The sequence below is a fragment of the Danio aesculapii genome, chromosome 13, assembly GCF_903798145.1.
Source record: "Danio aesculapii chromosome 13, fDanAes4.1, whole genome shotgun sequence".
NCBI lineage: Eukaryota > Metazoa > Chordata > Actinopteri > Cypriniformes > Danionidae > Danio > Danio aesculapii.
This window is the reverse complement of record NC_079447.1, coordinates 5,898,631-5,921,292: the sequence shown is the minus strand read 5'-3', so window position 1 is coordinate 5,921,292 and position 22,662 is coordinate 5,898,631. Positions and strand designations below refer to the sequence as shown.

General features: G+C 34.4%; 1 protein-coding gene across 2 annotated transcripts in view; it reads left to right on the top strand.

The window, feature by feature from the left end:
- Positions 1–22,662, top strand: part of anapc1 (anaphase promoting complex subunit 1) — a 170,444-nt gene that overhangs the window by 31,667 nt on the left and 116,115 nt on the right. For both annotated transcript variants that reach the window (XM_056470420.1, XM_056470419.1), the window contains exons 14-16: positions 4,185–4,322; positions 5,782–5,922; positions 12,282–12,342. In XM_056470420.1, coding sequence (XP_056326395.1) covers positions 4,185–4,322; positions 5,782–5,922; positions 12,282–12,342 — 340 coding nt within the window. The remainder of the gene's footprint in view (positions 1–4,184; positions 4,323–5,781; positions 5,923–12,281; positions 12,343–22,662) is intronic.

The following is a 22,662-nucleotide window of genomic DNA, read 5'->3' as shown; positions in this document are numbered from 1 at the left end:
AAATTTCTGTTGTTCTAAAGTGTTGGTTAGGACAAAAAAAAACCTCCTTTTAGTTTAGAAAATGGTTTAAATCAGCCTTTAGGCTCGATAGTCAGGCACACTCATGGCAATCTGGCAACCTGTGCTTGCTTGGACGAGGAGGAGATGAGTGAAAAATGTGTTTTGATCCGAGTGCAATACCTAGTTCAACCACTGGGTGTCAAGCTTACATATTGCACCTTTAAATAAAAACATGCAAGTTCTCATGGACATTTTCTGGAAATTGACTGAAAGTTTTCCACCTCTTTGCAACCTTAAATATGACATGACACTATCTGTGTTAGATAAAAACAGAATTATTTTTCCCACTATCTACAAACTAAGTCTGTGTTATCCATCTGGTAACACAAAACCCTCATGGTTTATTTTATTTAATTTTTTTATCCCAACCGAACCGTGAAATTAGAAGGTTCACACTTGTACTATTGCTTTTGTGTTGCTCAAAGAAATAATTGAAGTTCCCCTTATAAATAAATCAGTCAATTTATTTGTAACATGTATTAGCTTGTGTGCATGGAAAATTTTAGCTGATGGAAGCTTATGAATAAAATGTTTATAGTTAAAGTTTGAATTAGGGCTGCACGATATTGGAAAAGTTCTTTGTGGACTTTGCATGTTCTCTTCGTGTAGGCGTGGGTTTCTTCCGTGTGCTCTGGTTTTCCCCACAGTCCAAACACATGCACTATAGGTGAACAGGATGAACTAAATTGGCTGTTGTGTGTATGTGTGAATGAGATGTGTATGTGTATATGGGTTTTTCCCACCACTGGGTTGCGGCTTGAAGGGCATCTGCTGTGTAAAACATATGCTGGAATAGTTGGTAGCTAATTCCACTGTGGCACTGTGGAGAATGAATGAATGAATATATTGTGAAATGATTGTATATTCACCAGATGGTCACCCAAATAGCTCCATTTGGGAAGATTTTCAATTATTGCGGATACACACATTGCGATATTGACGTTTAAATATATATTGTTCAGTCCTAGTTTGTTTATAGAGTTTCTATAAATTTGTCAATTTCTAAGTAATATGAATAAATTCACTTAAAGTTCCCATGCAAGTGTTCCTGGAACATTTACTAGAAATTTTACACCCCTTTGCAACCTTAAATATGACATGACACTATTATCTGTGTTAGAATGTATATACCGTTTTCCATTTCCAAGTAATTTAAATAAGTTCCCATAAATTCCCGTACATTTTCCAACTTGGAATATTTCCGAAATTAGAGATAAAGTTCAAAAGATCTGGTAAGACAAAAACCATCATGTTTTTTTAATTAATTAATGTATTTTTTAAACAAATCCTGAGACCAGTATGTTTCTGTAAATTTTCCAACATGGAATATTTCCAAATTTCCCATGGAAATTTACTGGAAATTTTCTGTCCCTTTACAATCATGAATATGATATGACACTATTATCAGCGTTAGAATTTCCCAAAACACAATAATTTTTCCCAACATCTTTTAGTTAATTAAATTTTACCCATCTGGTAACACAAAACCATCATGTGTTTTTTGCTCAGTGAAAGAATTAAAGTTCCGCTTACAATTAAATCAGTCAAAAATGTCATTTTTAATATGTATTAGCTTGTGTGCATGTCAGCTTATGAACAAAATGTTTATAGTTAAAGTTTGTATGTACAGTTTATAGAAATTCCTCAATTTCTATGTAATTTAAATAAATTCACTTAAAGTTCCCTTGGAAGTGTTCCGTGAACATTTACTAGAAATTTTTCACCCCTTTGCAACCTTAAATATGACATGACACTATTATCTGTGTTAGAATGTATATACCATTTTTATAAAAATTCCAAGTAATATTCCATTTCCAAGTAATTTAAATAAGTTCCCATAAATTCCCGTAAATTTTCCAACTTGAAGTTCAAAAGATCTGGTAAGACAAAAACCATCATGTTTTTTAATTAATTGATGTATTTTTTAAACAAATCCTGAGACCAATTCTTTTCTGTAAATTTTCCAGCGTGGAATATTTCCAAATTTCCCATGGAAATTTACTGCCCCTTTACAACCATGAATATGATATGACTCTATTATCAGCGTTAGAATTTCCCAAAACACAATCATTTTTCCCAACTTCTTTTAGTTAATTAAATTTTACCCATCTGGTAACACAAAACCATCATGTGTTTTTTGCTCAGTGAAAGAATTAAAGTTCCGCTTACAATTAAATCAGTCAAAAATGTCATTTTTAATATGTATTAGCTTGTGTGCATGTCAGCTTATGAACAAAATGTTTATAGTTAAAGTTTGTATGTACAGTTTATAGAAATTCCTCAATTTTTATGTAATTTAAATTAATTCACTTAAAGTTCCCATGGAAGTGTTCCGTGAACATTTACTAGAAATTTTTTTACCCCTTTGCAACTTTAAATATGACATGACACTATTATCTGTGTTAGAATGTATATACCATTTTTATAAAAATTCCAAGTAATATTCCATTTCCAAGTAATTTAAATAAGTTCCCATAAATTCCCGTAAATTTTCCAAGTTGAAGTTCAAAAGATCTGGTAAGACAAAAACCATCATGTTTTTTAATTAATTGATGTATTTTTTAAACAAATCCTGAGACCAGTACGTTTCTGTAAATTTTCCAACGTGGAATATTTCCAAATTTCCCATGGAAATTTACTGGAAATTTTCTGCCCCTTTACAACCATGAATATGATATGACACTATTATCAGCGTTAGAATTTCCCAAAACACAATTTTAAATAAATTCACTTAAAGTTCTCATGGAAATTTACTGGAAATTTTCCACCCCTTTGCAATCCTAATATGATATGACACTATTATCTGTGTTAGAATGTCACAAAACACAATTATTTTCCCACGGTCTACAAATGAATTCATTTTTATACCCACCTGGTTACATAAAACCCTCTTTTAAATTTTTTTTAATGTAATTTAATCTTAAATGTCTTGTATAATCTTAATCTTAAAAAATCTTCCAACTTGGAATTTTCCAAAATCCCAGAGATGAGATATGCCATGGATGTTTTCAGGAAATTTACTGGAAATGTTCCGCCCCTTTGCAAATAATAGATATATGAAACTATTATCTGTGTTAGGATGTCCCAACACACAATTATTTTTCCCACCATCTACAAACAAATTACATTTTATCTGGTAACACAAAACCATCACGTTTTTTAAATTTATTTTCTTAACCGAACCATGAGATCAGTAGTGTCATACCTGTATTTATGCTTTTTTGTTGCTCAATGAAAGAATTAAAGTTTCACATACAATTAAATCAGTCAAAAATGTCATTTTTAATATGCATTAGCTTGTTTGCATGTCAGACTATGAACAAAATGTTTGTATATACATTTCTCAAAGTTTCTAAGTAATTTAAATAAGTTTCCATAAATTCCCGTAAATTTTCCAACTTATAATATTTCCAAAATTTCCAGAGATGAAGTTTTCAGGAAATTTACTGGCCATTTTCCACCCCTTTGCAAATGTAGATATGATTTGACACTATTATCTGTGTTGAAATGTCACTAAATATAGGTTTTTTTCCACCATCTTGAAAAGCTCAATTTGGGATGATTTCATTAATTTAGATCAACTGGGATAAACAAGTCTTTTTCTATGCAATGCATCTGCATAAATTATAATAAATTACAAGCATATTTAAATGTGACATAGCAAAAATATAAGTGAAATAAACAGTTAACAGTATTCAGGTGCAATCAAATGTAAAATAACACTCTCATCATAATATAAATGATTAAAAAAATGTATACATTAATAATATTTTTGTATTTAAATGAATAAATAATCTAATCCTGCAATGGGACTATTGTGGATGCACACATTGTGATATCGATGGTTAAAATATATATTGTTCAGCATTAGTTTGTATATACAGTTTTTAGAAATTCCTTAATTTTCATGTAGATTAAATAAATTCACGTAAAGTTCCAAAGGAAATTTACTGGAAATTTTCCACCTCTTTGCCACCCTAGATATCATATCACACTATTATCTGTATTAAAATGTCCTAAAACAAGGTAATTTGTTCCCACCATCTACAAACTAATTAAATTTTACCCATTTGGTAATACAAAACCATCATGCTTTATTTAATTGTGAGTCTGTTTGTGTGCAGGTTAGCAAAGTGTTCGTCCCTGGCCTTCTGTCTCCTACATTCAGCGTGCCAAGCCAGCCGCCTATATTGAGCACACCTCTGGAAAACATCAGCACTCCGGCCCGAGCCACAGTTCAGCATATGAGCCGTCTGGAGGAGGTGTGTGTATGTGTGTGTGTGTGTAACATTCAGCCAATTACCCAACCACTAATTGAGTCATATATGTAAGACAAGACAGCATTCTTCGAGACGACTCTTCATATTAAGTCCTAATGCTAATGGCCATCCGCTCGGTTCCTACAAATGGATCGATATCAGTATTAAATCACAGTAATGATGGCCAGCTGCGTTATTTTTCTTCTTAAACAACAAAAACAACTCTGGGGCCCCCGGTTGGTTTGATAATCTAATTTCGCGCGACTGAGATCAAGCATAGAGTATTTGATTGATCGTATGCTTAATAAATTATTAATCAAACCCCGGTGTGAGTGTATTTGTGGATATTGTGTTAGTGCTTTTAGAGCTAGCATTTAAGGATTGCGCCATTGATAAAAGCTTCTCCGGCACAATGTTTTTCATTTATTCAGTCATGATGTCCAGTACTACATTGAGGGCAGATGATGTAGATGTGCGGACAAACAAATTTTGATCACAGTTTGTACCTTTTATTTTCATGTTAATTGATTACTAATAATACAGGACAAGAGAGAGTCAACCAAATATAATTTCAGGCATGTTTTTAAGCTATTTGGATAGGAAAATGAATGCTATAAAACAAACAAGTACCACATTTTTGTGGTAGGTATGGTTTAATATTTCTTTATTAAAATATAATGCATGATATCATTCTAACAGTGTGCATTTTTGTCATAATTTTCTCTTCAGAAATCATGTAAAATAGGTAAAACAATAATAATCCAAGGCCTTAAATCAGGGGTGGGCAAACTCGGTCCTGGAGGGCCGGTGTCCTGCACAGTTTAGCTCCAACTCTGATCAAACACACCTGCTTATAGATAGTTAGTGATCTTGAAGACACTGATTAGCATGTTCAGGTGTGTTTGAGTAGAGTTGAAGCTAAACTATGCAGGACACCGGGCCTCCAGGACCGAGTTTGCCCACCCCTGCCTTAAATAGTTTGCCATTGCATAATTTAAAGGGGACCTATTGAAAGTAAGATACCTAAGGTGTTAAATACACTACCTGACAATTGTCTAGTCATCGATCCCAGTTGTAAGAGCAACAAATAATAACTTGACTTCTAGTTGATCATTTGGAAAAGTGGCTGAAGGTAGATTTTCAGATGAATCATCTGTTGAACTGCATCCCAATCATCACAAACACTGCAGAAGATCTACAGTCCAGAGACATGCGATATAGGTGAAATGAATAAGCTTAATTGGTCTTAGTCTGTGACTGTGTATTGATGTTTCCCAGTACTGGGTTGCAGCTGGAAGGGCATCCGCTGCGTAAAACATGTGCTGGATAAGTTGGCGGTTCATTCCGCTGTGGCAACCCCAGATTAATAAAGGGACTAAGCTGAAAAGAAATTAAATGAAGGCTTTGCTGGTCTTCCTTATCTTCAGTGTTTATCATAATTAGGTCTTCAACTTCATCTCAGGTTGGCATGCCGTCTCCTGTGCTAGAGATGCGCAGCTCGTCGCAGCACCACGAGTCCTCATGGCTGGAAGAGTCTCCGTTTCAGCAAACCGCTCCTCATATTCAGACCCTCCGAGACCCCGTCTGCAACAGAGTCACTCTGGTCAGTGCTGTTCGTTACTTTATTAAAAAAAACAACCTTTATTGCTGGCATGGGATTAAATACACTTAATACACAAATACACTTAATTAAACACGTCACATAAACATCACCTATAGACTATATAACTGCAGGTTAACGGTTTATATATAATAACTCTAACTGTTAAACGCTATAAGTTACTACTTAAAGTTGTTAGTAGCTAATAAAGTTATGGTAACGAATAACCATAACTTATCTGATTTTGATTGTGGTGCAATAATGTGCACCTTTTGTAAAGCTGCTTTGAAACATTAATTATTGTCAAAAGCGCTGTACAAATACATTTGAATTGACGTGAATAAAAATAAATCATCATCAAATTCTTGACATCTCTCAGCTCTGATGATCCTGATACCAATGCAACAGAAGTCTTATAGTAATGCTTATAATCCTTTAGAGAAGGATTTAATAGCTGATTATTTTGGCAGCATTTACAGTGCAGTGCAGATATTGATAGAATTTGTGCCTTTTTAAAAATGTTGTTACGTTCCCCTACACTCTGTCTAGGGGGACACAGGAACGCAACAGAATATTAGTGGAGTTTTGTGTGTGTGTGTCAGCAATGAGGTCACATGAGCAACTTCTCAAAGGACTAAACAAAGAAAATGCAACTGGAATAAAGATTAACAATATTTATTAAAGGATTAAGGGAGGGTTCCAATAGAAAGGCTTCAAGAGGGGGTTTAAGCCAAAACAACAAACAAACGTTCTCTAACTGAGAGAAAGGGAAGAACTGAATAATCTATCAAAGAAAAGAAAAGAAAAATACATCAAAAATACTCTCACTCCCTTACTAACTTAAACAGGAGAAAATGGTTACAAAAAGAAAAATGGCACCCCCTCCATACTAACCCAATCCCAAATTAACAGAATAAATAGTGGATAACAAAGTAGTATTGAAAACAAAAATTAACTTACAATCAAAAAGAGTTCGAGGCAAAAGCTATTTCAGATGATCAACAGAACTTAAACAATTTAAAGCTCCTAATCAACAAATGATGCTTAAAGAATCAAACTAAATATATATTTATAAAGCCTCACAAAAACAAAGCCTCCACACACACACAATTACACACTGTTCTAGTGGAGAACTGCTGTTTAAATGCTTATTACTTTTCTCGTCCTCCAATCACGGAGTGGTTCATAAGTGGCAGCAGGTGATGGTCATTAGCTCCTACTAGGGTGTAGCAGAGAAAGAAAGAAAGAAAAAAAAACAACAGAAACAAATACGTCCTGGGACGTAACAATGTATTTATTTATTTTATTGATGACCCCTAAAATCAAGGTAAAACTATATGTTCGCTGTGCACTGTTCTCCGATGTTTGATTTGAAAACACTATCGGTTGGGTTTAGGGAAGGGTTTATGTCAGTTGGTTGGCTAGATGATCTCTACAGCCTCTGAGGTTTTTCCTTAAAACAAGCAAAATTTGTCAATGGGGTAAGCTAAATCATCTTGTTTTTTCTTGTGACATAAAAAGATTTTATTTACCTCACTGGCAGATTATTTTGATTGTTTTCAGAAAAAACTCACTTAATTTTGGCATATTATTAAACCCCTGTTAAATAAGTAACCCCTATGAACAAAACCATGACCCCTCCCCCCCACCACACCAAATGACAGCCCCAAAACATCATCACTTTTAAATGTGCCTCACACAGGTGAGAGGGTATGACAAACCACCTGTAGAAAACACACTCTTTTATCTTTCTGCCACTTTAACCAACACTTGCACCAGTTTTTCACATATGAGTCACATATTTACATACAATCAGCCTTAAAAAAACAAAAACAAAATCAAACTTAAAGCTGCAAGCAGCGATGAAAGGGACCTCGCACCCGGGCTCAGTTTTCGGGCATGTTTAGACCCTCAAAATCGCGATTCATTCCGCAGAAGAAGAAGAAGAAGAAACAGAGCAATTCTAATAGGGTTCCTAATAAAACACTGTGCATTTCTGATGTGTGCCTCACACAGGTGAGTGGGCTTGACAAACCACCTGTCGAAACACTCTTTTCTCTATAAAAACGCGCCTTCTTACTCTAGCTCTGAATTATCTGAGCACTAACAGTTCCTTTGTATAATTGGCACTTCTTGTGTGTATTGCCTCTTTTTGTTAAATCTCTGAATGCCTTTTCTATTCGAAGGACAAAAACATCTGCTAAACGACTAAATGGAAATATATTGCCAACTCTCGCACATTGCAATATAGATTCTGAAACAATATCTTGTGCAACCCTATTACAGTTAAAGTCAGAAATATTACCCTTCTTGAATTATTAGCCCCTGTATTTTTTATAATTTTATTTCAACACATTTCTAAAGATAATAGTTTTAATAACTAATTTAATAACTGATTTATTTTATCTTTGCCATGATGACTGTAAATAATATTTGACTAGATATTTTTCAAGATGCTAGTATTCAGCTTAAAGTAACATTTAAAGGCTTAACTAGGTTAATTAGGCAAGTTAGGATATTGTATAACAGTGGTTTCTGTACACAATCTAAAAATAGTAATGGCATAAGGTGGCTAATAATATTGACCTCATATTGAAAATTTTTAAACCGCTTTTATTATTGTCAAAATAAAACAAATAAGACTTTCTCCAGAAGAAAAAATATTTTAGTAAATACTGTGAAAATTTCCTTGCTCTGTTAAACATCATTTGGGAAATGAAATATTTGAAAAAGGAAAAAACAATCACAGAAGGTCTATATAACTTTATATACCACAAATGAACTTTAAATCAATATCTGTTATCAAAAATTAACAGTAAATTATGTAAGAATCATTTCTATTATTCATCCAGGTGGGCTCTGTTTTATATCCGATGCCAGTGAACTTAAAACCAACCTGGCTTTGTCCATACATCACCGCTTGTGGCATTGACACAAATGCAGCAGCTGCTTTTCTAAATGCGTTTTGCAAATGTCAAACAGGGTCAAGATGCTTGCGTTTGTGATGGTGCTGACCACTGCTGCTAAAGGCAAGAGCAGGTAATTGCTTTTGCGATACAGTGGCGGGCCGTAATTGAGGGCTGCCACAGTATCAGGACATGACCGGCATGTTTTGGCGACTCCAGGAGCCCGTCGCTGTTTTGACAGGACTCGATAAGGTCTGCTCCCCTGCAGTCAGCCCCTCTGCGTTGTCATTTCCCACTGAACGACGTGTCCTACCGCAAGAAATCCCCTCGCAGGCCTGTCAAAGCAATCTCGCCAACTTATGTGGGATGATATGTGTCTGAGGAAGCATTTTAAAAATAGCCGGCGTCTGAGATTTGTTTTCATTCAGGTCATCGCGAATGCATGCATGCAATTGTTCTTTTCATGATTCCCACCGGTCATGGAATTTCTTTAATGGACCATTTTCACAAGGTTATGATGATTTTTTAATGGTCATCAGCATCCCAGTTGTAAGAGCAACAAGTAATAACTTGACTTCTTGTTGATTATTTGGAAAAGTGGCAGAAGGTCAATTTTTTTTTTCCCTCCTCCCCATGAATCGTCTGTTGAACTGCATCTCAATCGTCACAAATACTACAGAAGACCTATTGGAACCAGCATGGACCCAAGATTCTCAAAGACATCAATCAAGTTTGGTGAAGAAAAAATCATGGTTTGGGTCTGCATTCAGTATGGGGCGTGCGAGAGATCTGCAGAGTGGATGGCAACATCAACAGCCTGAGGTATCAAGACATTTGTGCTGCCCATTACATTACAAACCACAGGAGAGGGCAAATTCTTCAGCAGGATAGTGCTCCTTGTACTTCAGCCTCCACGTCAGAGTTCCTGAAAGTAAAGAAGGTCAAGGTGCTCCAGGATTGGCCAGCCCCGTCACCAGACATGAACAATATTGAGCATGTCTGGGGTAAGATGGAGGAGGAGGCATTGAAGATGAATCCAAAGAATCTTGATGAACTCTGGGAGTCCTGCAAGAAGGCTTTCTTTGCCAATCCAAGTGATTTGAGTCTTGGGTAGGAAAGGCGACAAGACTTTTGTGTATAGATTCTAAAGTATGTTCAATTATAAAGCTACACTGCAAATAATATCTGTTAATTAATAGTTTATTTTTTATTGATTTTTGGTTGTGAGTTGCATTATGGGATGTTGATCTCTGCTCTGTTGGCGTTTAATGCTGAAAATTCAACTCTACAGTTTAACAAAGTGACTTTTATTTACATTTTAATAGTTTGAAATAAGATAACGTGTAATAAATAATATATAGAGAAAAAAGTGAGTTGTCTGAAGAAAGATCAAGCTCCCATCATGCAATTCAAAAACAAATAAATGAGGAAAAATAAAAACATGAATCACAAAATACAGAAAAACTGTTAATTACAGGTATTTTTACAGTTTATTACATCTTTGCATTCTCAAGTTGTTTTGCTGTGAAAATACACTTGAATTTGACATGTTTTAATTGCTTATTACTTTTTTGACCTCATGAACCATGGCTTTTTTTAATTTGTATAAAGGGAACACTGAGAGAAAGTGTTTGCTCTTAACCATAAAGCATCATATTTGATACACGAATAAATCAAACGATCAAAATAAACAGAACTTTTAAAATCTCTAACAATCATGTTCAAATTTAGAAGTTTAGCAATCGATACCGTAAGAAAAAAGAGTGTAAATATTTGTGGTTTTTGAGCACTTTATATCTCAGCAACAGAGCAGCTTCCATACCAGACCAACTGCGTCACAGTCTGGTATGGAAGCTGCTCTGTTGCTGAGCGTAAGGCACTGCAGCGGGTGGTGAAAACTGCCCAACGCATCACAGGGACTACACTGCCAGCCATTGAGGACATCCAGAAGAAACACTGTCTGCGCCGAGCACGCAGTATTCTTAAGGACACCTCTCACCCTGCTCACAGACTGTTTTCTCTCCTGCTTTCTGGCAGGCGCTTCAGGCTCCCCCGGACAAAAACCAGCAGACTGAGGAACAGCTTTTTCCCCAGAGATGTCTCCCTTTTGAACTCTGCCCCTCACTAACTCTTTTGCCCCCCCAATACACCCCCCAACACTCCTCTAACTTATACTCATCACAATCACTGCACTATTTAACATTTGCACATTTAAAGTTTGCACATATTCATTGCACTGATTCACTTATTTGAACTGTACATACCCACTGCACATGAACATTTGTCATCTATCTGCCACTCCTGACGATTAATAGCATCCTGTACATATATTCATTTATTGTAAATCTCTGTTCATAGCTAATACAACCTGTATATAATGTTGATAGTATATCCATCTGTAAATATCACTATAGTTTTTCTGTAACTGCACTTTATAACTTATACCTATATCCTGCACTTGCTGCTATTGCACTGCTGGTTAAACCGAAACTGCATTTCGTTGCCTTGTACTTGTACATGTGTAATGACAATAAAGTTTAATCAAATCTAATCTAATCTATACGAGATTGTAATGTCATTTTAATGAATATAATGCCACAATGCAGTACCCTAGATAGCCAAAATCTGCAGGAAATAGCCAGCTAGTTCTTTGCCGGCAGCTAACTCTCTGCAACTCTCACATGCACGCCCACTGAAGCTAAGCAGGGCTGTTCCCGGTCAGTACCTGGATGGGAGACCATGTGAGAAAGCTAGGTTGCTGCCGGAAGTGGTGTTAGTGAGACAAGCAAGAGGCACTCATCCTGCGGTCTCTGTGTCCTAATGCCCCAATATATTGATTGGGACTCTACACTGCTTAGTAAGCGCTGTCTTTCGGATGAGACGTTCAACCGAGGTCCTGACTCTCTGTGATTTGTTAAAAATCTCAGGATGTCCTTCAAAAGAAGAGTAGGGGAGGCGAAGGACTGCTTAACACAACAGCTGCCAGTTTTTCATTATACACTGTAAAAATCTGATAGTCATAACTACTAATCTACTAATACTAATCTAACTAGTTTTCTAGTTACTTTAACTTATTTTAATTGGTAATCAGATGGCAACTACGTTTTTAAAGTTAAATTATATGTTAACTAAAAATATTAAGCTAAGATGACTAGAAAAGTTCAACTAAAACTATGATTCAACTAAAAATATATTTCTTTACAGTGTTGGTCATGGGATTCAGCTTTTAGTCAGTGAAAGTCATGGAAAAAAGGGGATTTGACATTTAGATTGGAAACTCTTTTGACAAAAATGACAATAGAACAGAATAACAAAATCCTGATTGCTTTTTAGACTAAATTCGAATCGATATAAATAGCAACATGACGCTTTACATTTCAAGCTCTACTTTGTGTCATAGTTGCTAATATTTAGTATGTGCTGCTGAAATCCGCCTCTCACTTTTCTTTTGTTTAGGAATTGAGTTCCGGTTCCATGTTGAGAATCACCATTCCCGAGGTGGCCACTTCAGAGCTGGGTAAGAGAAAACGCTCGGATAAATCATAAATATTGTCATGCATCACTTCAGATTCAGTGCAGCGCTGACTCACGAGCGGCTTTTAAAAGAGCGAAGTGATGGTCAGAACACTCTTTTTGATTTCATTCAATTATGTGGGACAAATAAACACAACCTGAGTTGATCACTGTTCTGTACAAGGCATAAAAACTAACATGGATGATAAAAGTTTGATGACAAGAATGACAATAAGAGATGCTAAATTGTTTGGAACAGAAGATGAGACGTTTTAAAACAACTCGCATCCCCCTAGATACTGTTTTTCAGTTTTAAATAGGCACAATTTTTTCATGTTTCATTTCACCCAAATTTGAGTTGAAACAACAACACATGCGTAGTACCTTTATTTGAGCAGTTTAATTAAAGTTATATAATTACCATAATGATGCAGTTAATATACTGAGTTGTTTTGACCCATATTTGGGTAAACCAAACTGGCCAAACCCAACTGCTGGGTATAACATATTTTAGTTTTTTTATTTCAAAATTTAACCCAATGTGAATATTTTGCAAAAATCTGAATCTCTCAGTTTGATTAAAATGATGCAGTCAAAAAATACTAGGTTGTTTTGACCCATATTTGGGTAAAACATGGCCAAACATAACTGCTGGGTATGACCCATTTCAATATTTTATTTAGAATATAAACCCAAAGTCAATATTTTACCCAAATTTGAGTTGAAACAACAGCACATGTAGTATATCTAATTGAGCAGTTTAATTTAAAGGGTTTTAATAACCATAATGATGCAGTTAAAATACTGGGTTGTTTTGCCTCATATTTGGGTAAGCCAAACTTGCCAAACCCAACTGCTGGGTATAACATATTTTTGTATTTTATTTCGAAATTTAACTCAGATGTCAATACTTTACCCAAATTTGAGTTAAAACAACAAGACATGTGTAGTGTATTTAACGGAGCAGTTAATTTGAAATTGTTTATTTACCATAATGATGCAGTTAAAATACTGGGTTGTTTTGTCCCTTATTTGGGTAGAACATGGCCAAACATAACTGCTGGGAATAACATAGTTTATTAATAAATTTAACCCAATGTTATTATCTTACCCAAATTTGAGTTGAAACAACAACACCTGCGAAGTATATTTAATTGAGCAGTTAATTTAAAAGGGTTTATGCAGTTATGCAGTTAAAAATACTGGGTTGTTTGACCCAAACAGTATTTGGGTAAGACATGGCCAAACCCAACTGCTGGGTATAACATATTTAAATATTTTATTTAAAAAATGTAACCCAATGTCAATATTTTGCCCAAATTTGAGTTAAAACAACAACACGTGTAGGATTTTTAATTGAGTAGTTTAATTAAAAATGGTTTAATAACCATGATGATGCAGTTAAAAATATTGGGTTGTTTTGACCCATATTTGGGTAAACCAAACATGGCCAAATCCATCTGCTGGGTATAACAGATTTAAATATTTGAAGAAATTTTATCCAATGGCAATATTTTACCCAAATTTCAATTGAAGCAACAACACTTCTGTAGTAGATTTAACACAGCAGTTTAATTAAAAAGGTTTCATTACCATGATGATGCAGTTAAAAAAACTTGGTGGTTTTGACCCATATTTGAGTAAAAAAAATAAACCCAACCTAACTGCTGGGTATAACATATTTCAGTATTTTATTTAGAAATTTAACCCAATGTCAATTTGAGTTTAAACAACATGACATGCGTAGTATATTTAACTGAGCAGTTGAATTAGGGCTAAAAAGGTTTAATTACCATGCTGGTGCAGTTAAAAATGCTTGGTTGTTCTGACCCATATTTGGGTAAAACACAGCTGCTGGGAATAAGATATTTTATTGAGAAATTTAACCCAATGTCAATTTGAGTTGAAACAACAACACGTGTAGTATATTTAACTGAGCAGTTTAATTAAAATGTTTAAGTTTAGATTAAATGGTTTTGTCTTGACCCATATTTCGGTAAACCAAACTGGCCTAACCTAACTGCTGGGTATAACATGTTTCAGTATTTTATTTAGAAATTTAACCCAATGTCAATATTTTTGACTCAACAACACGTGTAGTATATTTAACTGAGCAGCTTATTTGAAAGGGTTTAATTACCATGATGATGCAGTTAAAACTACTGGTATGTTTTGACCCAGATTTGGGTAAACCAAACTGGCCAAACCCAACTGCTGAGTATAACATATTTAAATATTAAAAAAATATTTACTCAATGGCAATATTTTACTTAAATTTCAGTTGAAACACCAACATGTGTAGTATATTTAATTGAGTAGTTTAATTAAAAGGCTTTAATTACCATAATGACGCAGTTAAAATACTGGGTTGTTTTGACCCATATTTGAGAAAAACATGGAGAAACCCAATGCAGAGTATAACCTGTTTCAGTATTTGATTTAAAAGTTTTACCCGATGTCATTATTTTACCCAAATTAGAGTTAAAACAACAACACATGCAAAGTATATTTAACTGAGCAGTTTAAATTGATTTCATTGTCATAATGATGCAGTTAAAATACTCGGTTGTTTTGATCAATATTTGCGTTAAAACTATCCAAACTATCCAAACCCAGCTGCTGGGTATAACATATTTAAATATTTTATTTAGAAATGAAAACCAATGTTGATATTTCACCCAAATTTGCATTGACACAACAACATATGCGAAGTATGTTTATTTGAGCAGTTTAATTACATTTTTTTAATGATGCAGTTTAAATACTGGGTTTTTTTGTTTCCTATTTGGCTAAAACATTGCCAAACCCAACTGCTGGGTATAATATATTTAAATATACCATTTTATTGACAAATTTAATCCAATGCCAATATTTTAACCAAATTTGAGTTTAAAAACGTCGTTTAACAACGTGTGGTATATTTCGTCGATCAGTTTATTTAAAAGGGTTTAATTACCGTGAAGATGTAGTAAAATAACACAGGGTTGTTTTGACCCACAATTGGGTAAACATGGTTAAACCCAACTGCTGGGTATAATTTAAATATTTTATTCAAATAAAAATGTAACCCACAACACCGTTGAAACCACAACACGGTAGTATATTTAATCGTGAAGTTTAATTAGGGTTAAAAGGGGTTAATTACCATGTTGGTGCAGTTAAAAATTCTGGGTTGTTCTGACCCATATTTGGGTAAAATATAGTCAAACGTAGCTGCTGGGAATAAGATGTATTAAGAAATTTAACCCAATGTCAATATTTTATGCCAATTTGAGTTGAAACAACAACACGTGTTGTATATTTTTAGTTAATAGTTTAGTTTTGACCCATATTTGGGTAAACCAAAGTGGCCAAATCCAACTGCAGGGTATAACATATATTTAAATATGTTACCAATTTTTGTCCAATGCCAATATTTGTACATGTGTAGTATATTTAGTTGACACACATCTGACACACATCGGTGCTTTTTTTTTTTGCTGGTTATTTTCCAAAACCCAGATTTATTTAGCACAAACGATGCGCCTGAGGATCTGTCCGCTAATGAACGCAGTAATGCTTTACTGTAAAGTAAAACTCTGAGTCACTCCTTCCACTTTCTACATTTAGACATTTGACCTTTTCTAATGTGTTTGCTATAAATATTCCAGGAAGTGTAGATGATACATGCTTTGCCTCCGTTAATGCCATTAGGCCTGTTTTCTATTACTTTTGCTATTGATTTATTATTATTGCGTCGTTTGCCACTTATCAACCACCCTAAGCATGATAGCGACTGTGACTTTCTCCAAACCGCAAGCTCTGCTTTCCCTGTGGCGGATTCGTTTAGTTATTTCCTGGCCTTTCCGCTTGGGCTTGATTGTGTGCAGTATCTCCCTATCCAGCATTCTTTACAATTTTCTCAATTAATGCCACCTTCCTTTTAATAAGTGCTTTAGTTTGAAAGTGGTGGGCTTTTGTACCGCTAATAAAGTGGCATTTTATTCAGCTCCATCCTGACCTTTCGCTGTTTGTTTGCTAATTAAGCTTCAGGCAGAGTCATGGAGAGTGTGCTGGTGTGACGAGGAGCGATAGCCAATAAAATAAAAGAAGTGGGAAATGCCATTGTAGATATCTTTAATTCAGGTTGGGCTGTGAACGAAAGATACTTTTACTTAATCTGCCTGTATTAGGCAAAATCTAATTTATTTTTTAAGTCAAGACACGATGAGATTGTTTTTAGAAGATGCCGCATTGGACACACGAGACTCACGCATGAACATTTACTCAAAGGAGAAGAACCCTCAAAACGTCTATATTGCAACAGAAACCAAAGTGTTAAACATATTATTGTAGAATGCCCTATTTTTAATGTTATCAGACATTTTTTTTATCTGGAGAGACTTTAAATTGAATATTTTTAAATGTGAATCCTTCTAAAATTGTGTAATTTTTTTATCAAAAGTAAATCTTAAACTATTTGGATTTTTATCTCATATATCATTATTATTATTCATGTATTTTACCTTGTATATTATTTATTGCTGGTGATGACTTTTAATTGTTAGAATATTTTTATAATTATAGAAAATTGGTATTTATAAAATGTGGTAAACTTGATCTGTTTTGTTTTTGCCATGACATAGCCATAGAAGCTGAAATGGCAATAAAATTAAAACTCTCTCTCTCTCTCTCTCGACTGTATTAGGCTCTATATCAGGTTTTTTTCTGTAAAAAAACAAACTTGTTTAAGGGGTTTGGACTGAAGGTATATATACCAAACTGTATTACATTAAAGATGCCAGGGGTAATTAATATTTAAAATTAAGAACATTGCTTTATATTAACTACTAATGCAGTATATATGTTTTACATTTTATAATTATATATAGTTGAAGTGGAATTATTAGCTCTCCTTTGAAATTTGGATTATGAACAGAGCAAATGTTTAACAGAGCAAGGAAATTTTACAGTATCTCTGATAATATTTTTTCTTCTGGAGAAAGTCTTATTTGTTTTATTTCAGCTAGAATAAAAGCAGTTTTTAATTTTTTAAAAGCCATTTTAAGGTCAATATTATTAGTCCCTTTAAGCTGTATTTTTTTTCGATAGTCTACAGAACAAACCATCATTATACATTAACTTGCCTAATTACCCTAACCTGCCTAGTTAACCTAATTAACCTAGTTAAGCCTTTAAATTTCACTTTAAGCTGTATAGAAGTGTCTTGAAAAATATCTAGTCAAATATTATTTGCTGTCATCATGACAAAGATAAAATAAATCAGTTATTAGAAATGAGTTATTAAAACTATTATGATTAGAAATGTGTTGAAAATCTTCTCTCTGTTAAACAGAAATTGGGGAAAAAAATAAAGAGGGGGGCTAATAATTCTAGGAAGCTAATAATTCTGACTTCAATTGTATAACAGTAAAAACGCAAACAATCCCATTAAAAACAGAATGGAGTTCAATACTGAATACACTAGTCAAGCTGCGTCTGTTTTTGCCTTAATCTACTCGTTGATGTCTTCTGCATTGTCCTCTGTCTGTAGAGTGACAGTATTTACATTTGAAAAAAAAAGATCTGATTCATTTACAACATTTAATTAAAACATTTAATTTCAGTTTGCTTTTAAGTAGCTCAGCAATAAAACAAACAAACAAAAAAGGTTACATTGTCATTTAATATATAATCTCTGTTAAACTCATTCGTCCCAACCCTCCCCATCACTCTATTCTCAGACTGGATTGTGAGCCAAATCAAAGGTTACCATGGGCCAATTTTGGCCCGCAGGCCCTAGTTTGGACACCTCTGCTTTATAAAGTAAAGATTTATCAATCTAAACTTTATAGCACAAAATTTAGATTAATAAATCTTTACATTATAAATACCGATATTTATTTATAACCACTCAGGAACTTGTGACATGGCTGGATAAACATAAATGAGAAAAAAAAAGAAAAAACAAATCTAATTAGTTTACAAATGAAGTTCTGTGTAATAAAATGAAACAACGCAGGAAAAAAGTATTGAACACATGAAGAAAGGGAGGTGTAGTGAAAGCCCAGACAGCAGCTGAAATCTCTCAGTAGCTCTTCAGCAACCCTCTGCCCTTCCTCAGTGTAAATGAATATCAGCTGCTTCAGTCTAACATCTACACTCTCAAAGGCACTCTCAAATGCTTACAGAGAAAGAAAATCAAGCTGTAGAATGGCCCAGCCAATCAACAAAGATATTTTCCACAATATCTTCCTTTGTGTTTAACAGAAGAAACTCACTTTCATGGTTTCCCTTCATCTTGCTACAGAAATCCAATCAAAGCAAACCGAGCCCTATCCTTGCCTCCACCCTCAGATCTCCCCATCCTCTTCCTGTCTTCATCAGGGCTTGAAGCCCCCGTGTCACGCAGTCAAACGCTTTGGCAAACAGTCCTCCATAAACCCCCCTGGAGTTTAGTGGCCCTGCGCTCTTCACCCACTCGCTCAGATGTGTGTTCCAGCTCCGGCTGCGTCGCCCCCTCCCTACACACACACACACACACACACACACACACACACACACACTGTTCTGTAGGAGATCTTCATCCCCATTATCTTCACCTACACTTTCATTTCTCATCTACACACGTGGGGGCGGCCGATATGACCTCAGATGTTATTTTTAATGTTAATCTAATAATATGGTATTAATTCATCAGAGGTGACGGTGGAATTACTAACATTTATTAGTGGTGGTGTTTGCTAAAGAAAACATGATGGTTAATATTGCTTAAACTCCAATTTGATCAAGAATTTACCTATTATTATTATTATTATTATTATTATTATTATTATTAATATTATTATCATCATTATTATTATTATTATTATTATTAATATTTTTATCATTATCATTATTATTATTATTATTATTATCATTATTATTATTATTATCATCATTATTATCATTATTAATATTATTAATATTATCATTATTATTGTTATTATTTTTATTATTATTAATATTATCATTATTATTATTATTATTATTATTAATATTATTATTATTATATATATTTATTATTATTATTATTATTATTATTAATATTATCATTATTATTAATATTATCAATATTATTATTATTATTTTTATTATTATTATCAGTATTATTTTTATTATTATTATTATTATTATTATTATTATTATTATTATTATTATTATTATTATAATTATTATTATCATTATTATTATTATTACTATCATTATTATTATTATTAATATTATCATTATTATTATTATCATCATTATTATTATCATTATTATTATTATTAATATTATCATTATTATTATTATCATCATTATTATTATCATTATTATTATTATTAATAATATTAATATTATTTGTATTATTATTATTATTATTATTATTATTATTATTATTATTATTACTATCTTTATTATTATTAATATTATCATTATTATTATTATTATTATTATCATTATTATTATCATCATTATTATTATTATTACTATTATTATTATTATTATTATTATTATTATTATTTTCATCATTATTATTTTTATTATTATTATTACTATTACTATTATTATTTTAATAGAACATTGCTTATAATTTATTGTGAATGGTTTATTCATGCGGTACGTTTTTTGTTGAGTTTAAAGCACATAGCACTTTCACACTGGATTTTCAAAGATCACTATTCTGCTCTGAAGCCATAGTTCACACAATTCTGTCATCATTTACTCATCCTTTATTCATTCATTCATTCATTCATTTTCCTTCGACTTGGTGCCTTTATTCATCAGATGTTGCCACAGCGGAATGAACCACCAATTTATCCACCATATGTTTTACGCAGCGGATGCCCTTCCAGCTGCAACCCAGTACTAGGAAACATCCATACACACTCATTCACACACATACACTACGGACAATTTAGCTTATTCAATTCACCTATAGCACATGTGTTTGGACTGTGGGGGAAATCTGAGCACCCAGAGGGAACCCATGCGAACATGGGGAGAACATGCAAACTACACACAGAAATGCCAACTGATCCAGCTGGGACTCGAACCAGCGACCTTCTTATTGTGAGGCAACAGTGCTAACCACTGAGCCACCGATTTTTATTTTTTTGTCGAACACAAAGGATGATGCACTGGAGAAGCATGGTGGGAAAAGCAGCCATTAAGTCCATAGTAGGAGCAATAAATAATGTGGAAGTCGACTGCTGCTTTTTTTCAACGTTCTTCAGTATATTGTGCTTTGTGTTCAACAAAAGTAACTCAAACTAGCAAGCTAAATAATCTGCCAATGGGGTAAGCCAAATAATCATGTTTCCACTTTAAAATAGGATTGTTTTTGCTTACCCCATTTGCAGATTGTGTTTATTTTGAGGGAAAAACTCACTTAATTTTTAAAGATTATTTCTGAAAACAAGACAACTTTTCTTACTTGTCTAGAAAATGTTTCTTGATTTAAGTGTTTTAGATATTTGGACCAGAAGCAAGACAAAAAACTTTAAAGGGCACCTAGTTTACCCCTTTTTAAAGCTTTAATATTAATATTATGGTTCTTCTGAGCGTGACCGTTTAGGTTCAGTTTAAAACACAATTCATATTTTTTTTTATAATGTGTTTATAATGTTTACAATGTCCGCGATCGTGATTTCAGGAGGCGTGGCTTTGGATGGCAGGGGAGTGATTGGGTTTCATAGATATTATGCTGCCCGCGCCAATAGCCTAGTGGTTAAGTGCGCTGACTTATAGCACCATGGTGCTCACGGCGACCCAAGTTCGATTCCCGACTCAAGGTCCTATGTCGACCCTTCCCCTCTCTTTTCCCCCAATGCTTTCCTGTCTGTCCTCCACTATCCTATCCCAATAAAAGGTGAAAAACCCCTAAAAAATTATTATAAAAAATATATATTATGCTAACCGGTTAGCATTTAGGCAGATCACCTACTGCGCTTTTAACCTGATTGGTTATGACGATATCTCAATTAAACAAACGTCAGACAGCCACTAGGCCAGGCATGGGCAAACTCGATCCTCGAAGGCCGGTGTCTCTGCAGAGTTTCGCTCAAACACTAATCAAACACACCTGAACACCCTAATTAGTGTCTTCAAGATCACTAGAAAGCTACAAGCAGGTGTGTTTGATTAGGGTTGGTGCAAAACTATGCAGGGACACCGGCCCTCCAGGATCGAGTTTGCCCATTCCAGCACTAGGCTGTTCAGAAGTGACACCAGACCTGTGAATTGGTCCACAAAGGAATAGATCACACACACACACACACACACACACACACACTCAAAGTACAATCTGTTTCGTACCCAAGGCTGAGTGTACTCTCAGCTGTCTAATCAAAACTGGTTAAAACCCAGTACAATCTACAACCAAACTGGCAGCTTACATATAAAGGATTTAACTTTAAAAGATTCAACGCTTAAAATGACAAATAACACAGGAAACGGTTATTACCAGTTTTTTAAGAGTCCAGGTCCACTTATGACCTCTGACCTGGCTGGGTAGATCCTGACAAATCAAATCATTTGGCACACAGAAAAAGCAATGACACACATATTAGTCTAGGGCTGCATCCGAAACAGCATACGTCCATACTATACAGTACGCTAAAATCAGTATGCGAGCCGAGTAGTATGTCCGAATTCATAGAATTCGAAAATCAGTGTGCAAGAAGTACCCGGATGACTTACTACTTCTGGCGAGATTCTGAAGTGCGCATCCCATGCACGCTGCACTATCCCATGATGCCCCGCGAGGGAATTCATGAATGGGAGAGAGGCGACGCAACAGATGCAGGTAGGGCACGTGACCATGACAAAATGGTGGATGTAGTACGTCCAAATTCCATTCATACTTTTTTACATTCATACTGTATAGAACGTACTTTTCTAACAGCCAAGTAGTACGTTTAAATTCAAATGCAGCACCTACTGAGTGGTAGGCGGTTTCGGACGCAGCCTAGTTCAGTGGTTCTCAATTCCAGTCCTTGGGGCCCCCCCACCCTGCACATTTTGTATGTCTCCCTTACTTAAAGAGCACATATTATGGGTTTTTGAAAATACCCTTCCATGTAGTGTGTACCACAGCTCTAAGTGAAGTGAAATATCCAGCTAAGGCTTAAATCTGTAAGTGTACAGTGTTTAAAACTGTTGATTCATCTATAAAAGAGTCGACTCATAGTGCTTCAAACGAGTCGTCTTGATAACGAGTCATTAGGTGTTTCGTGATGACGCGGCTACGAAACACAAGTAGTTGTGCGCGCAAACCCGGGAGACTTGAAACCTGCGGCCCCGCCCACTAACAGAAAAAAAG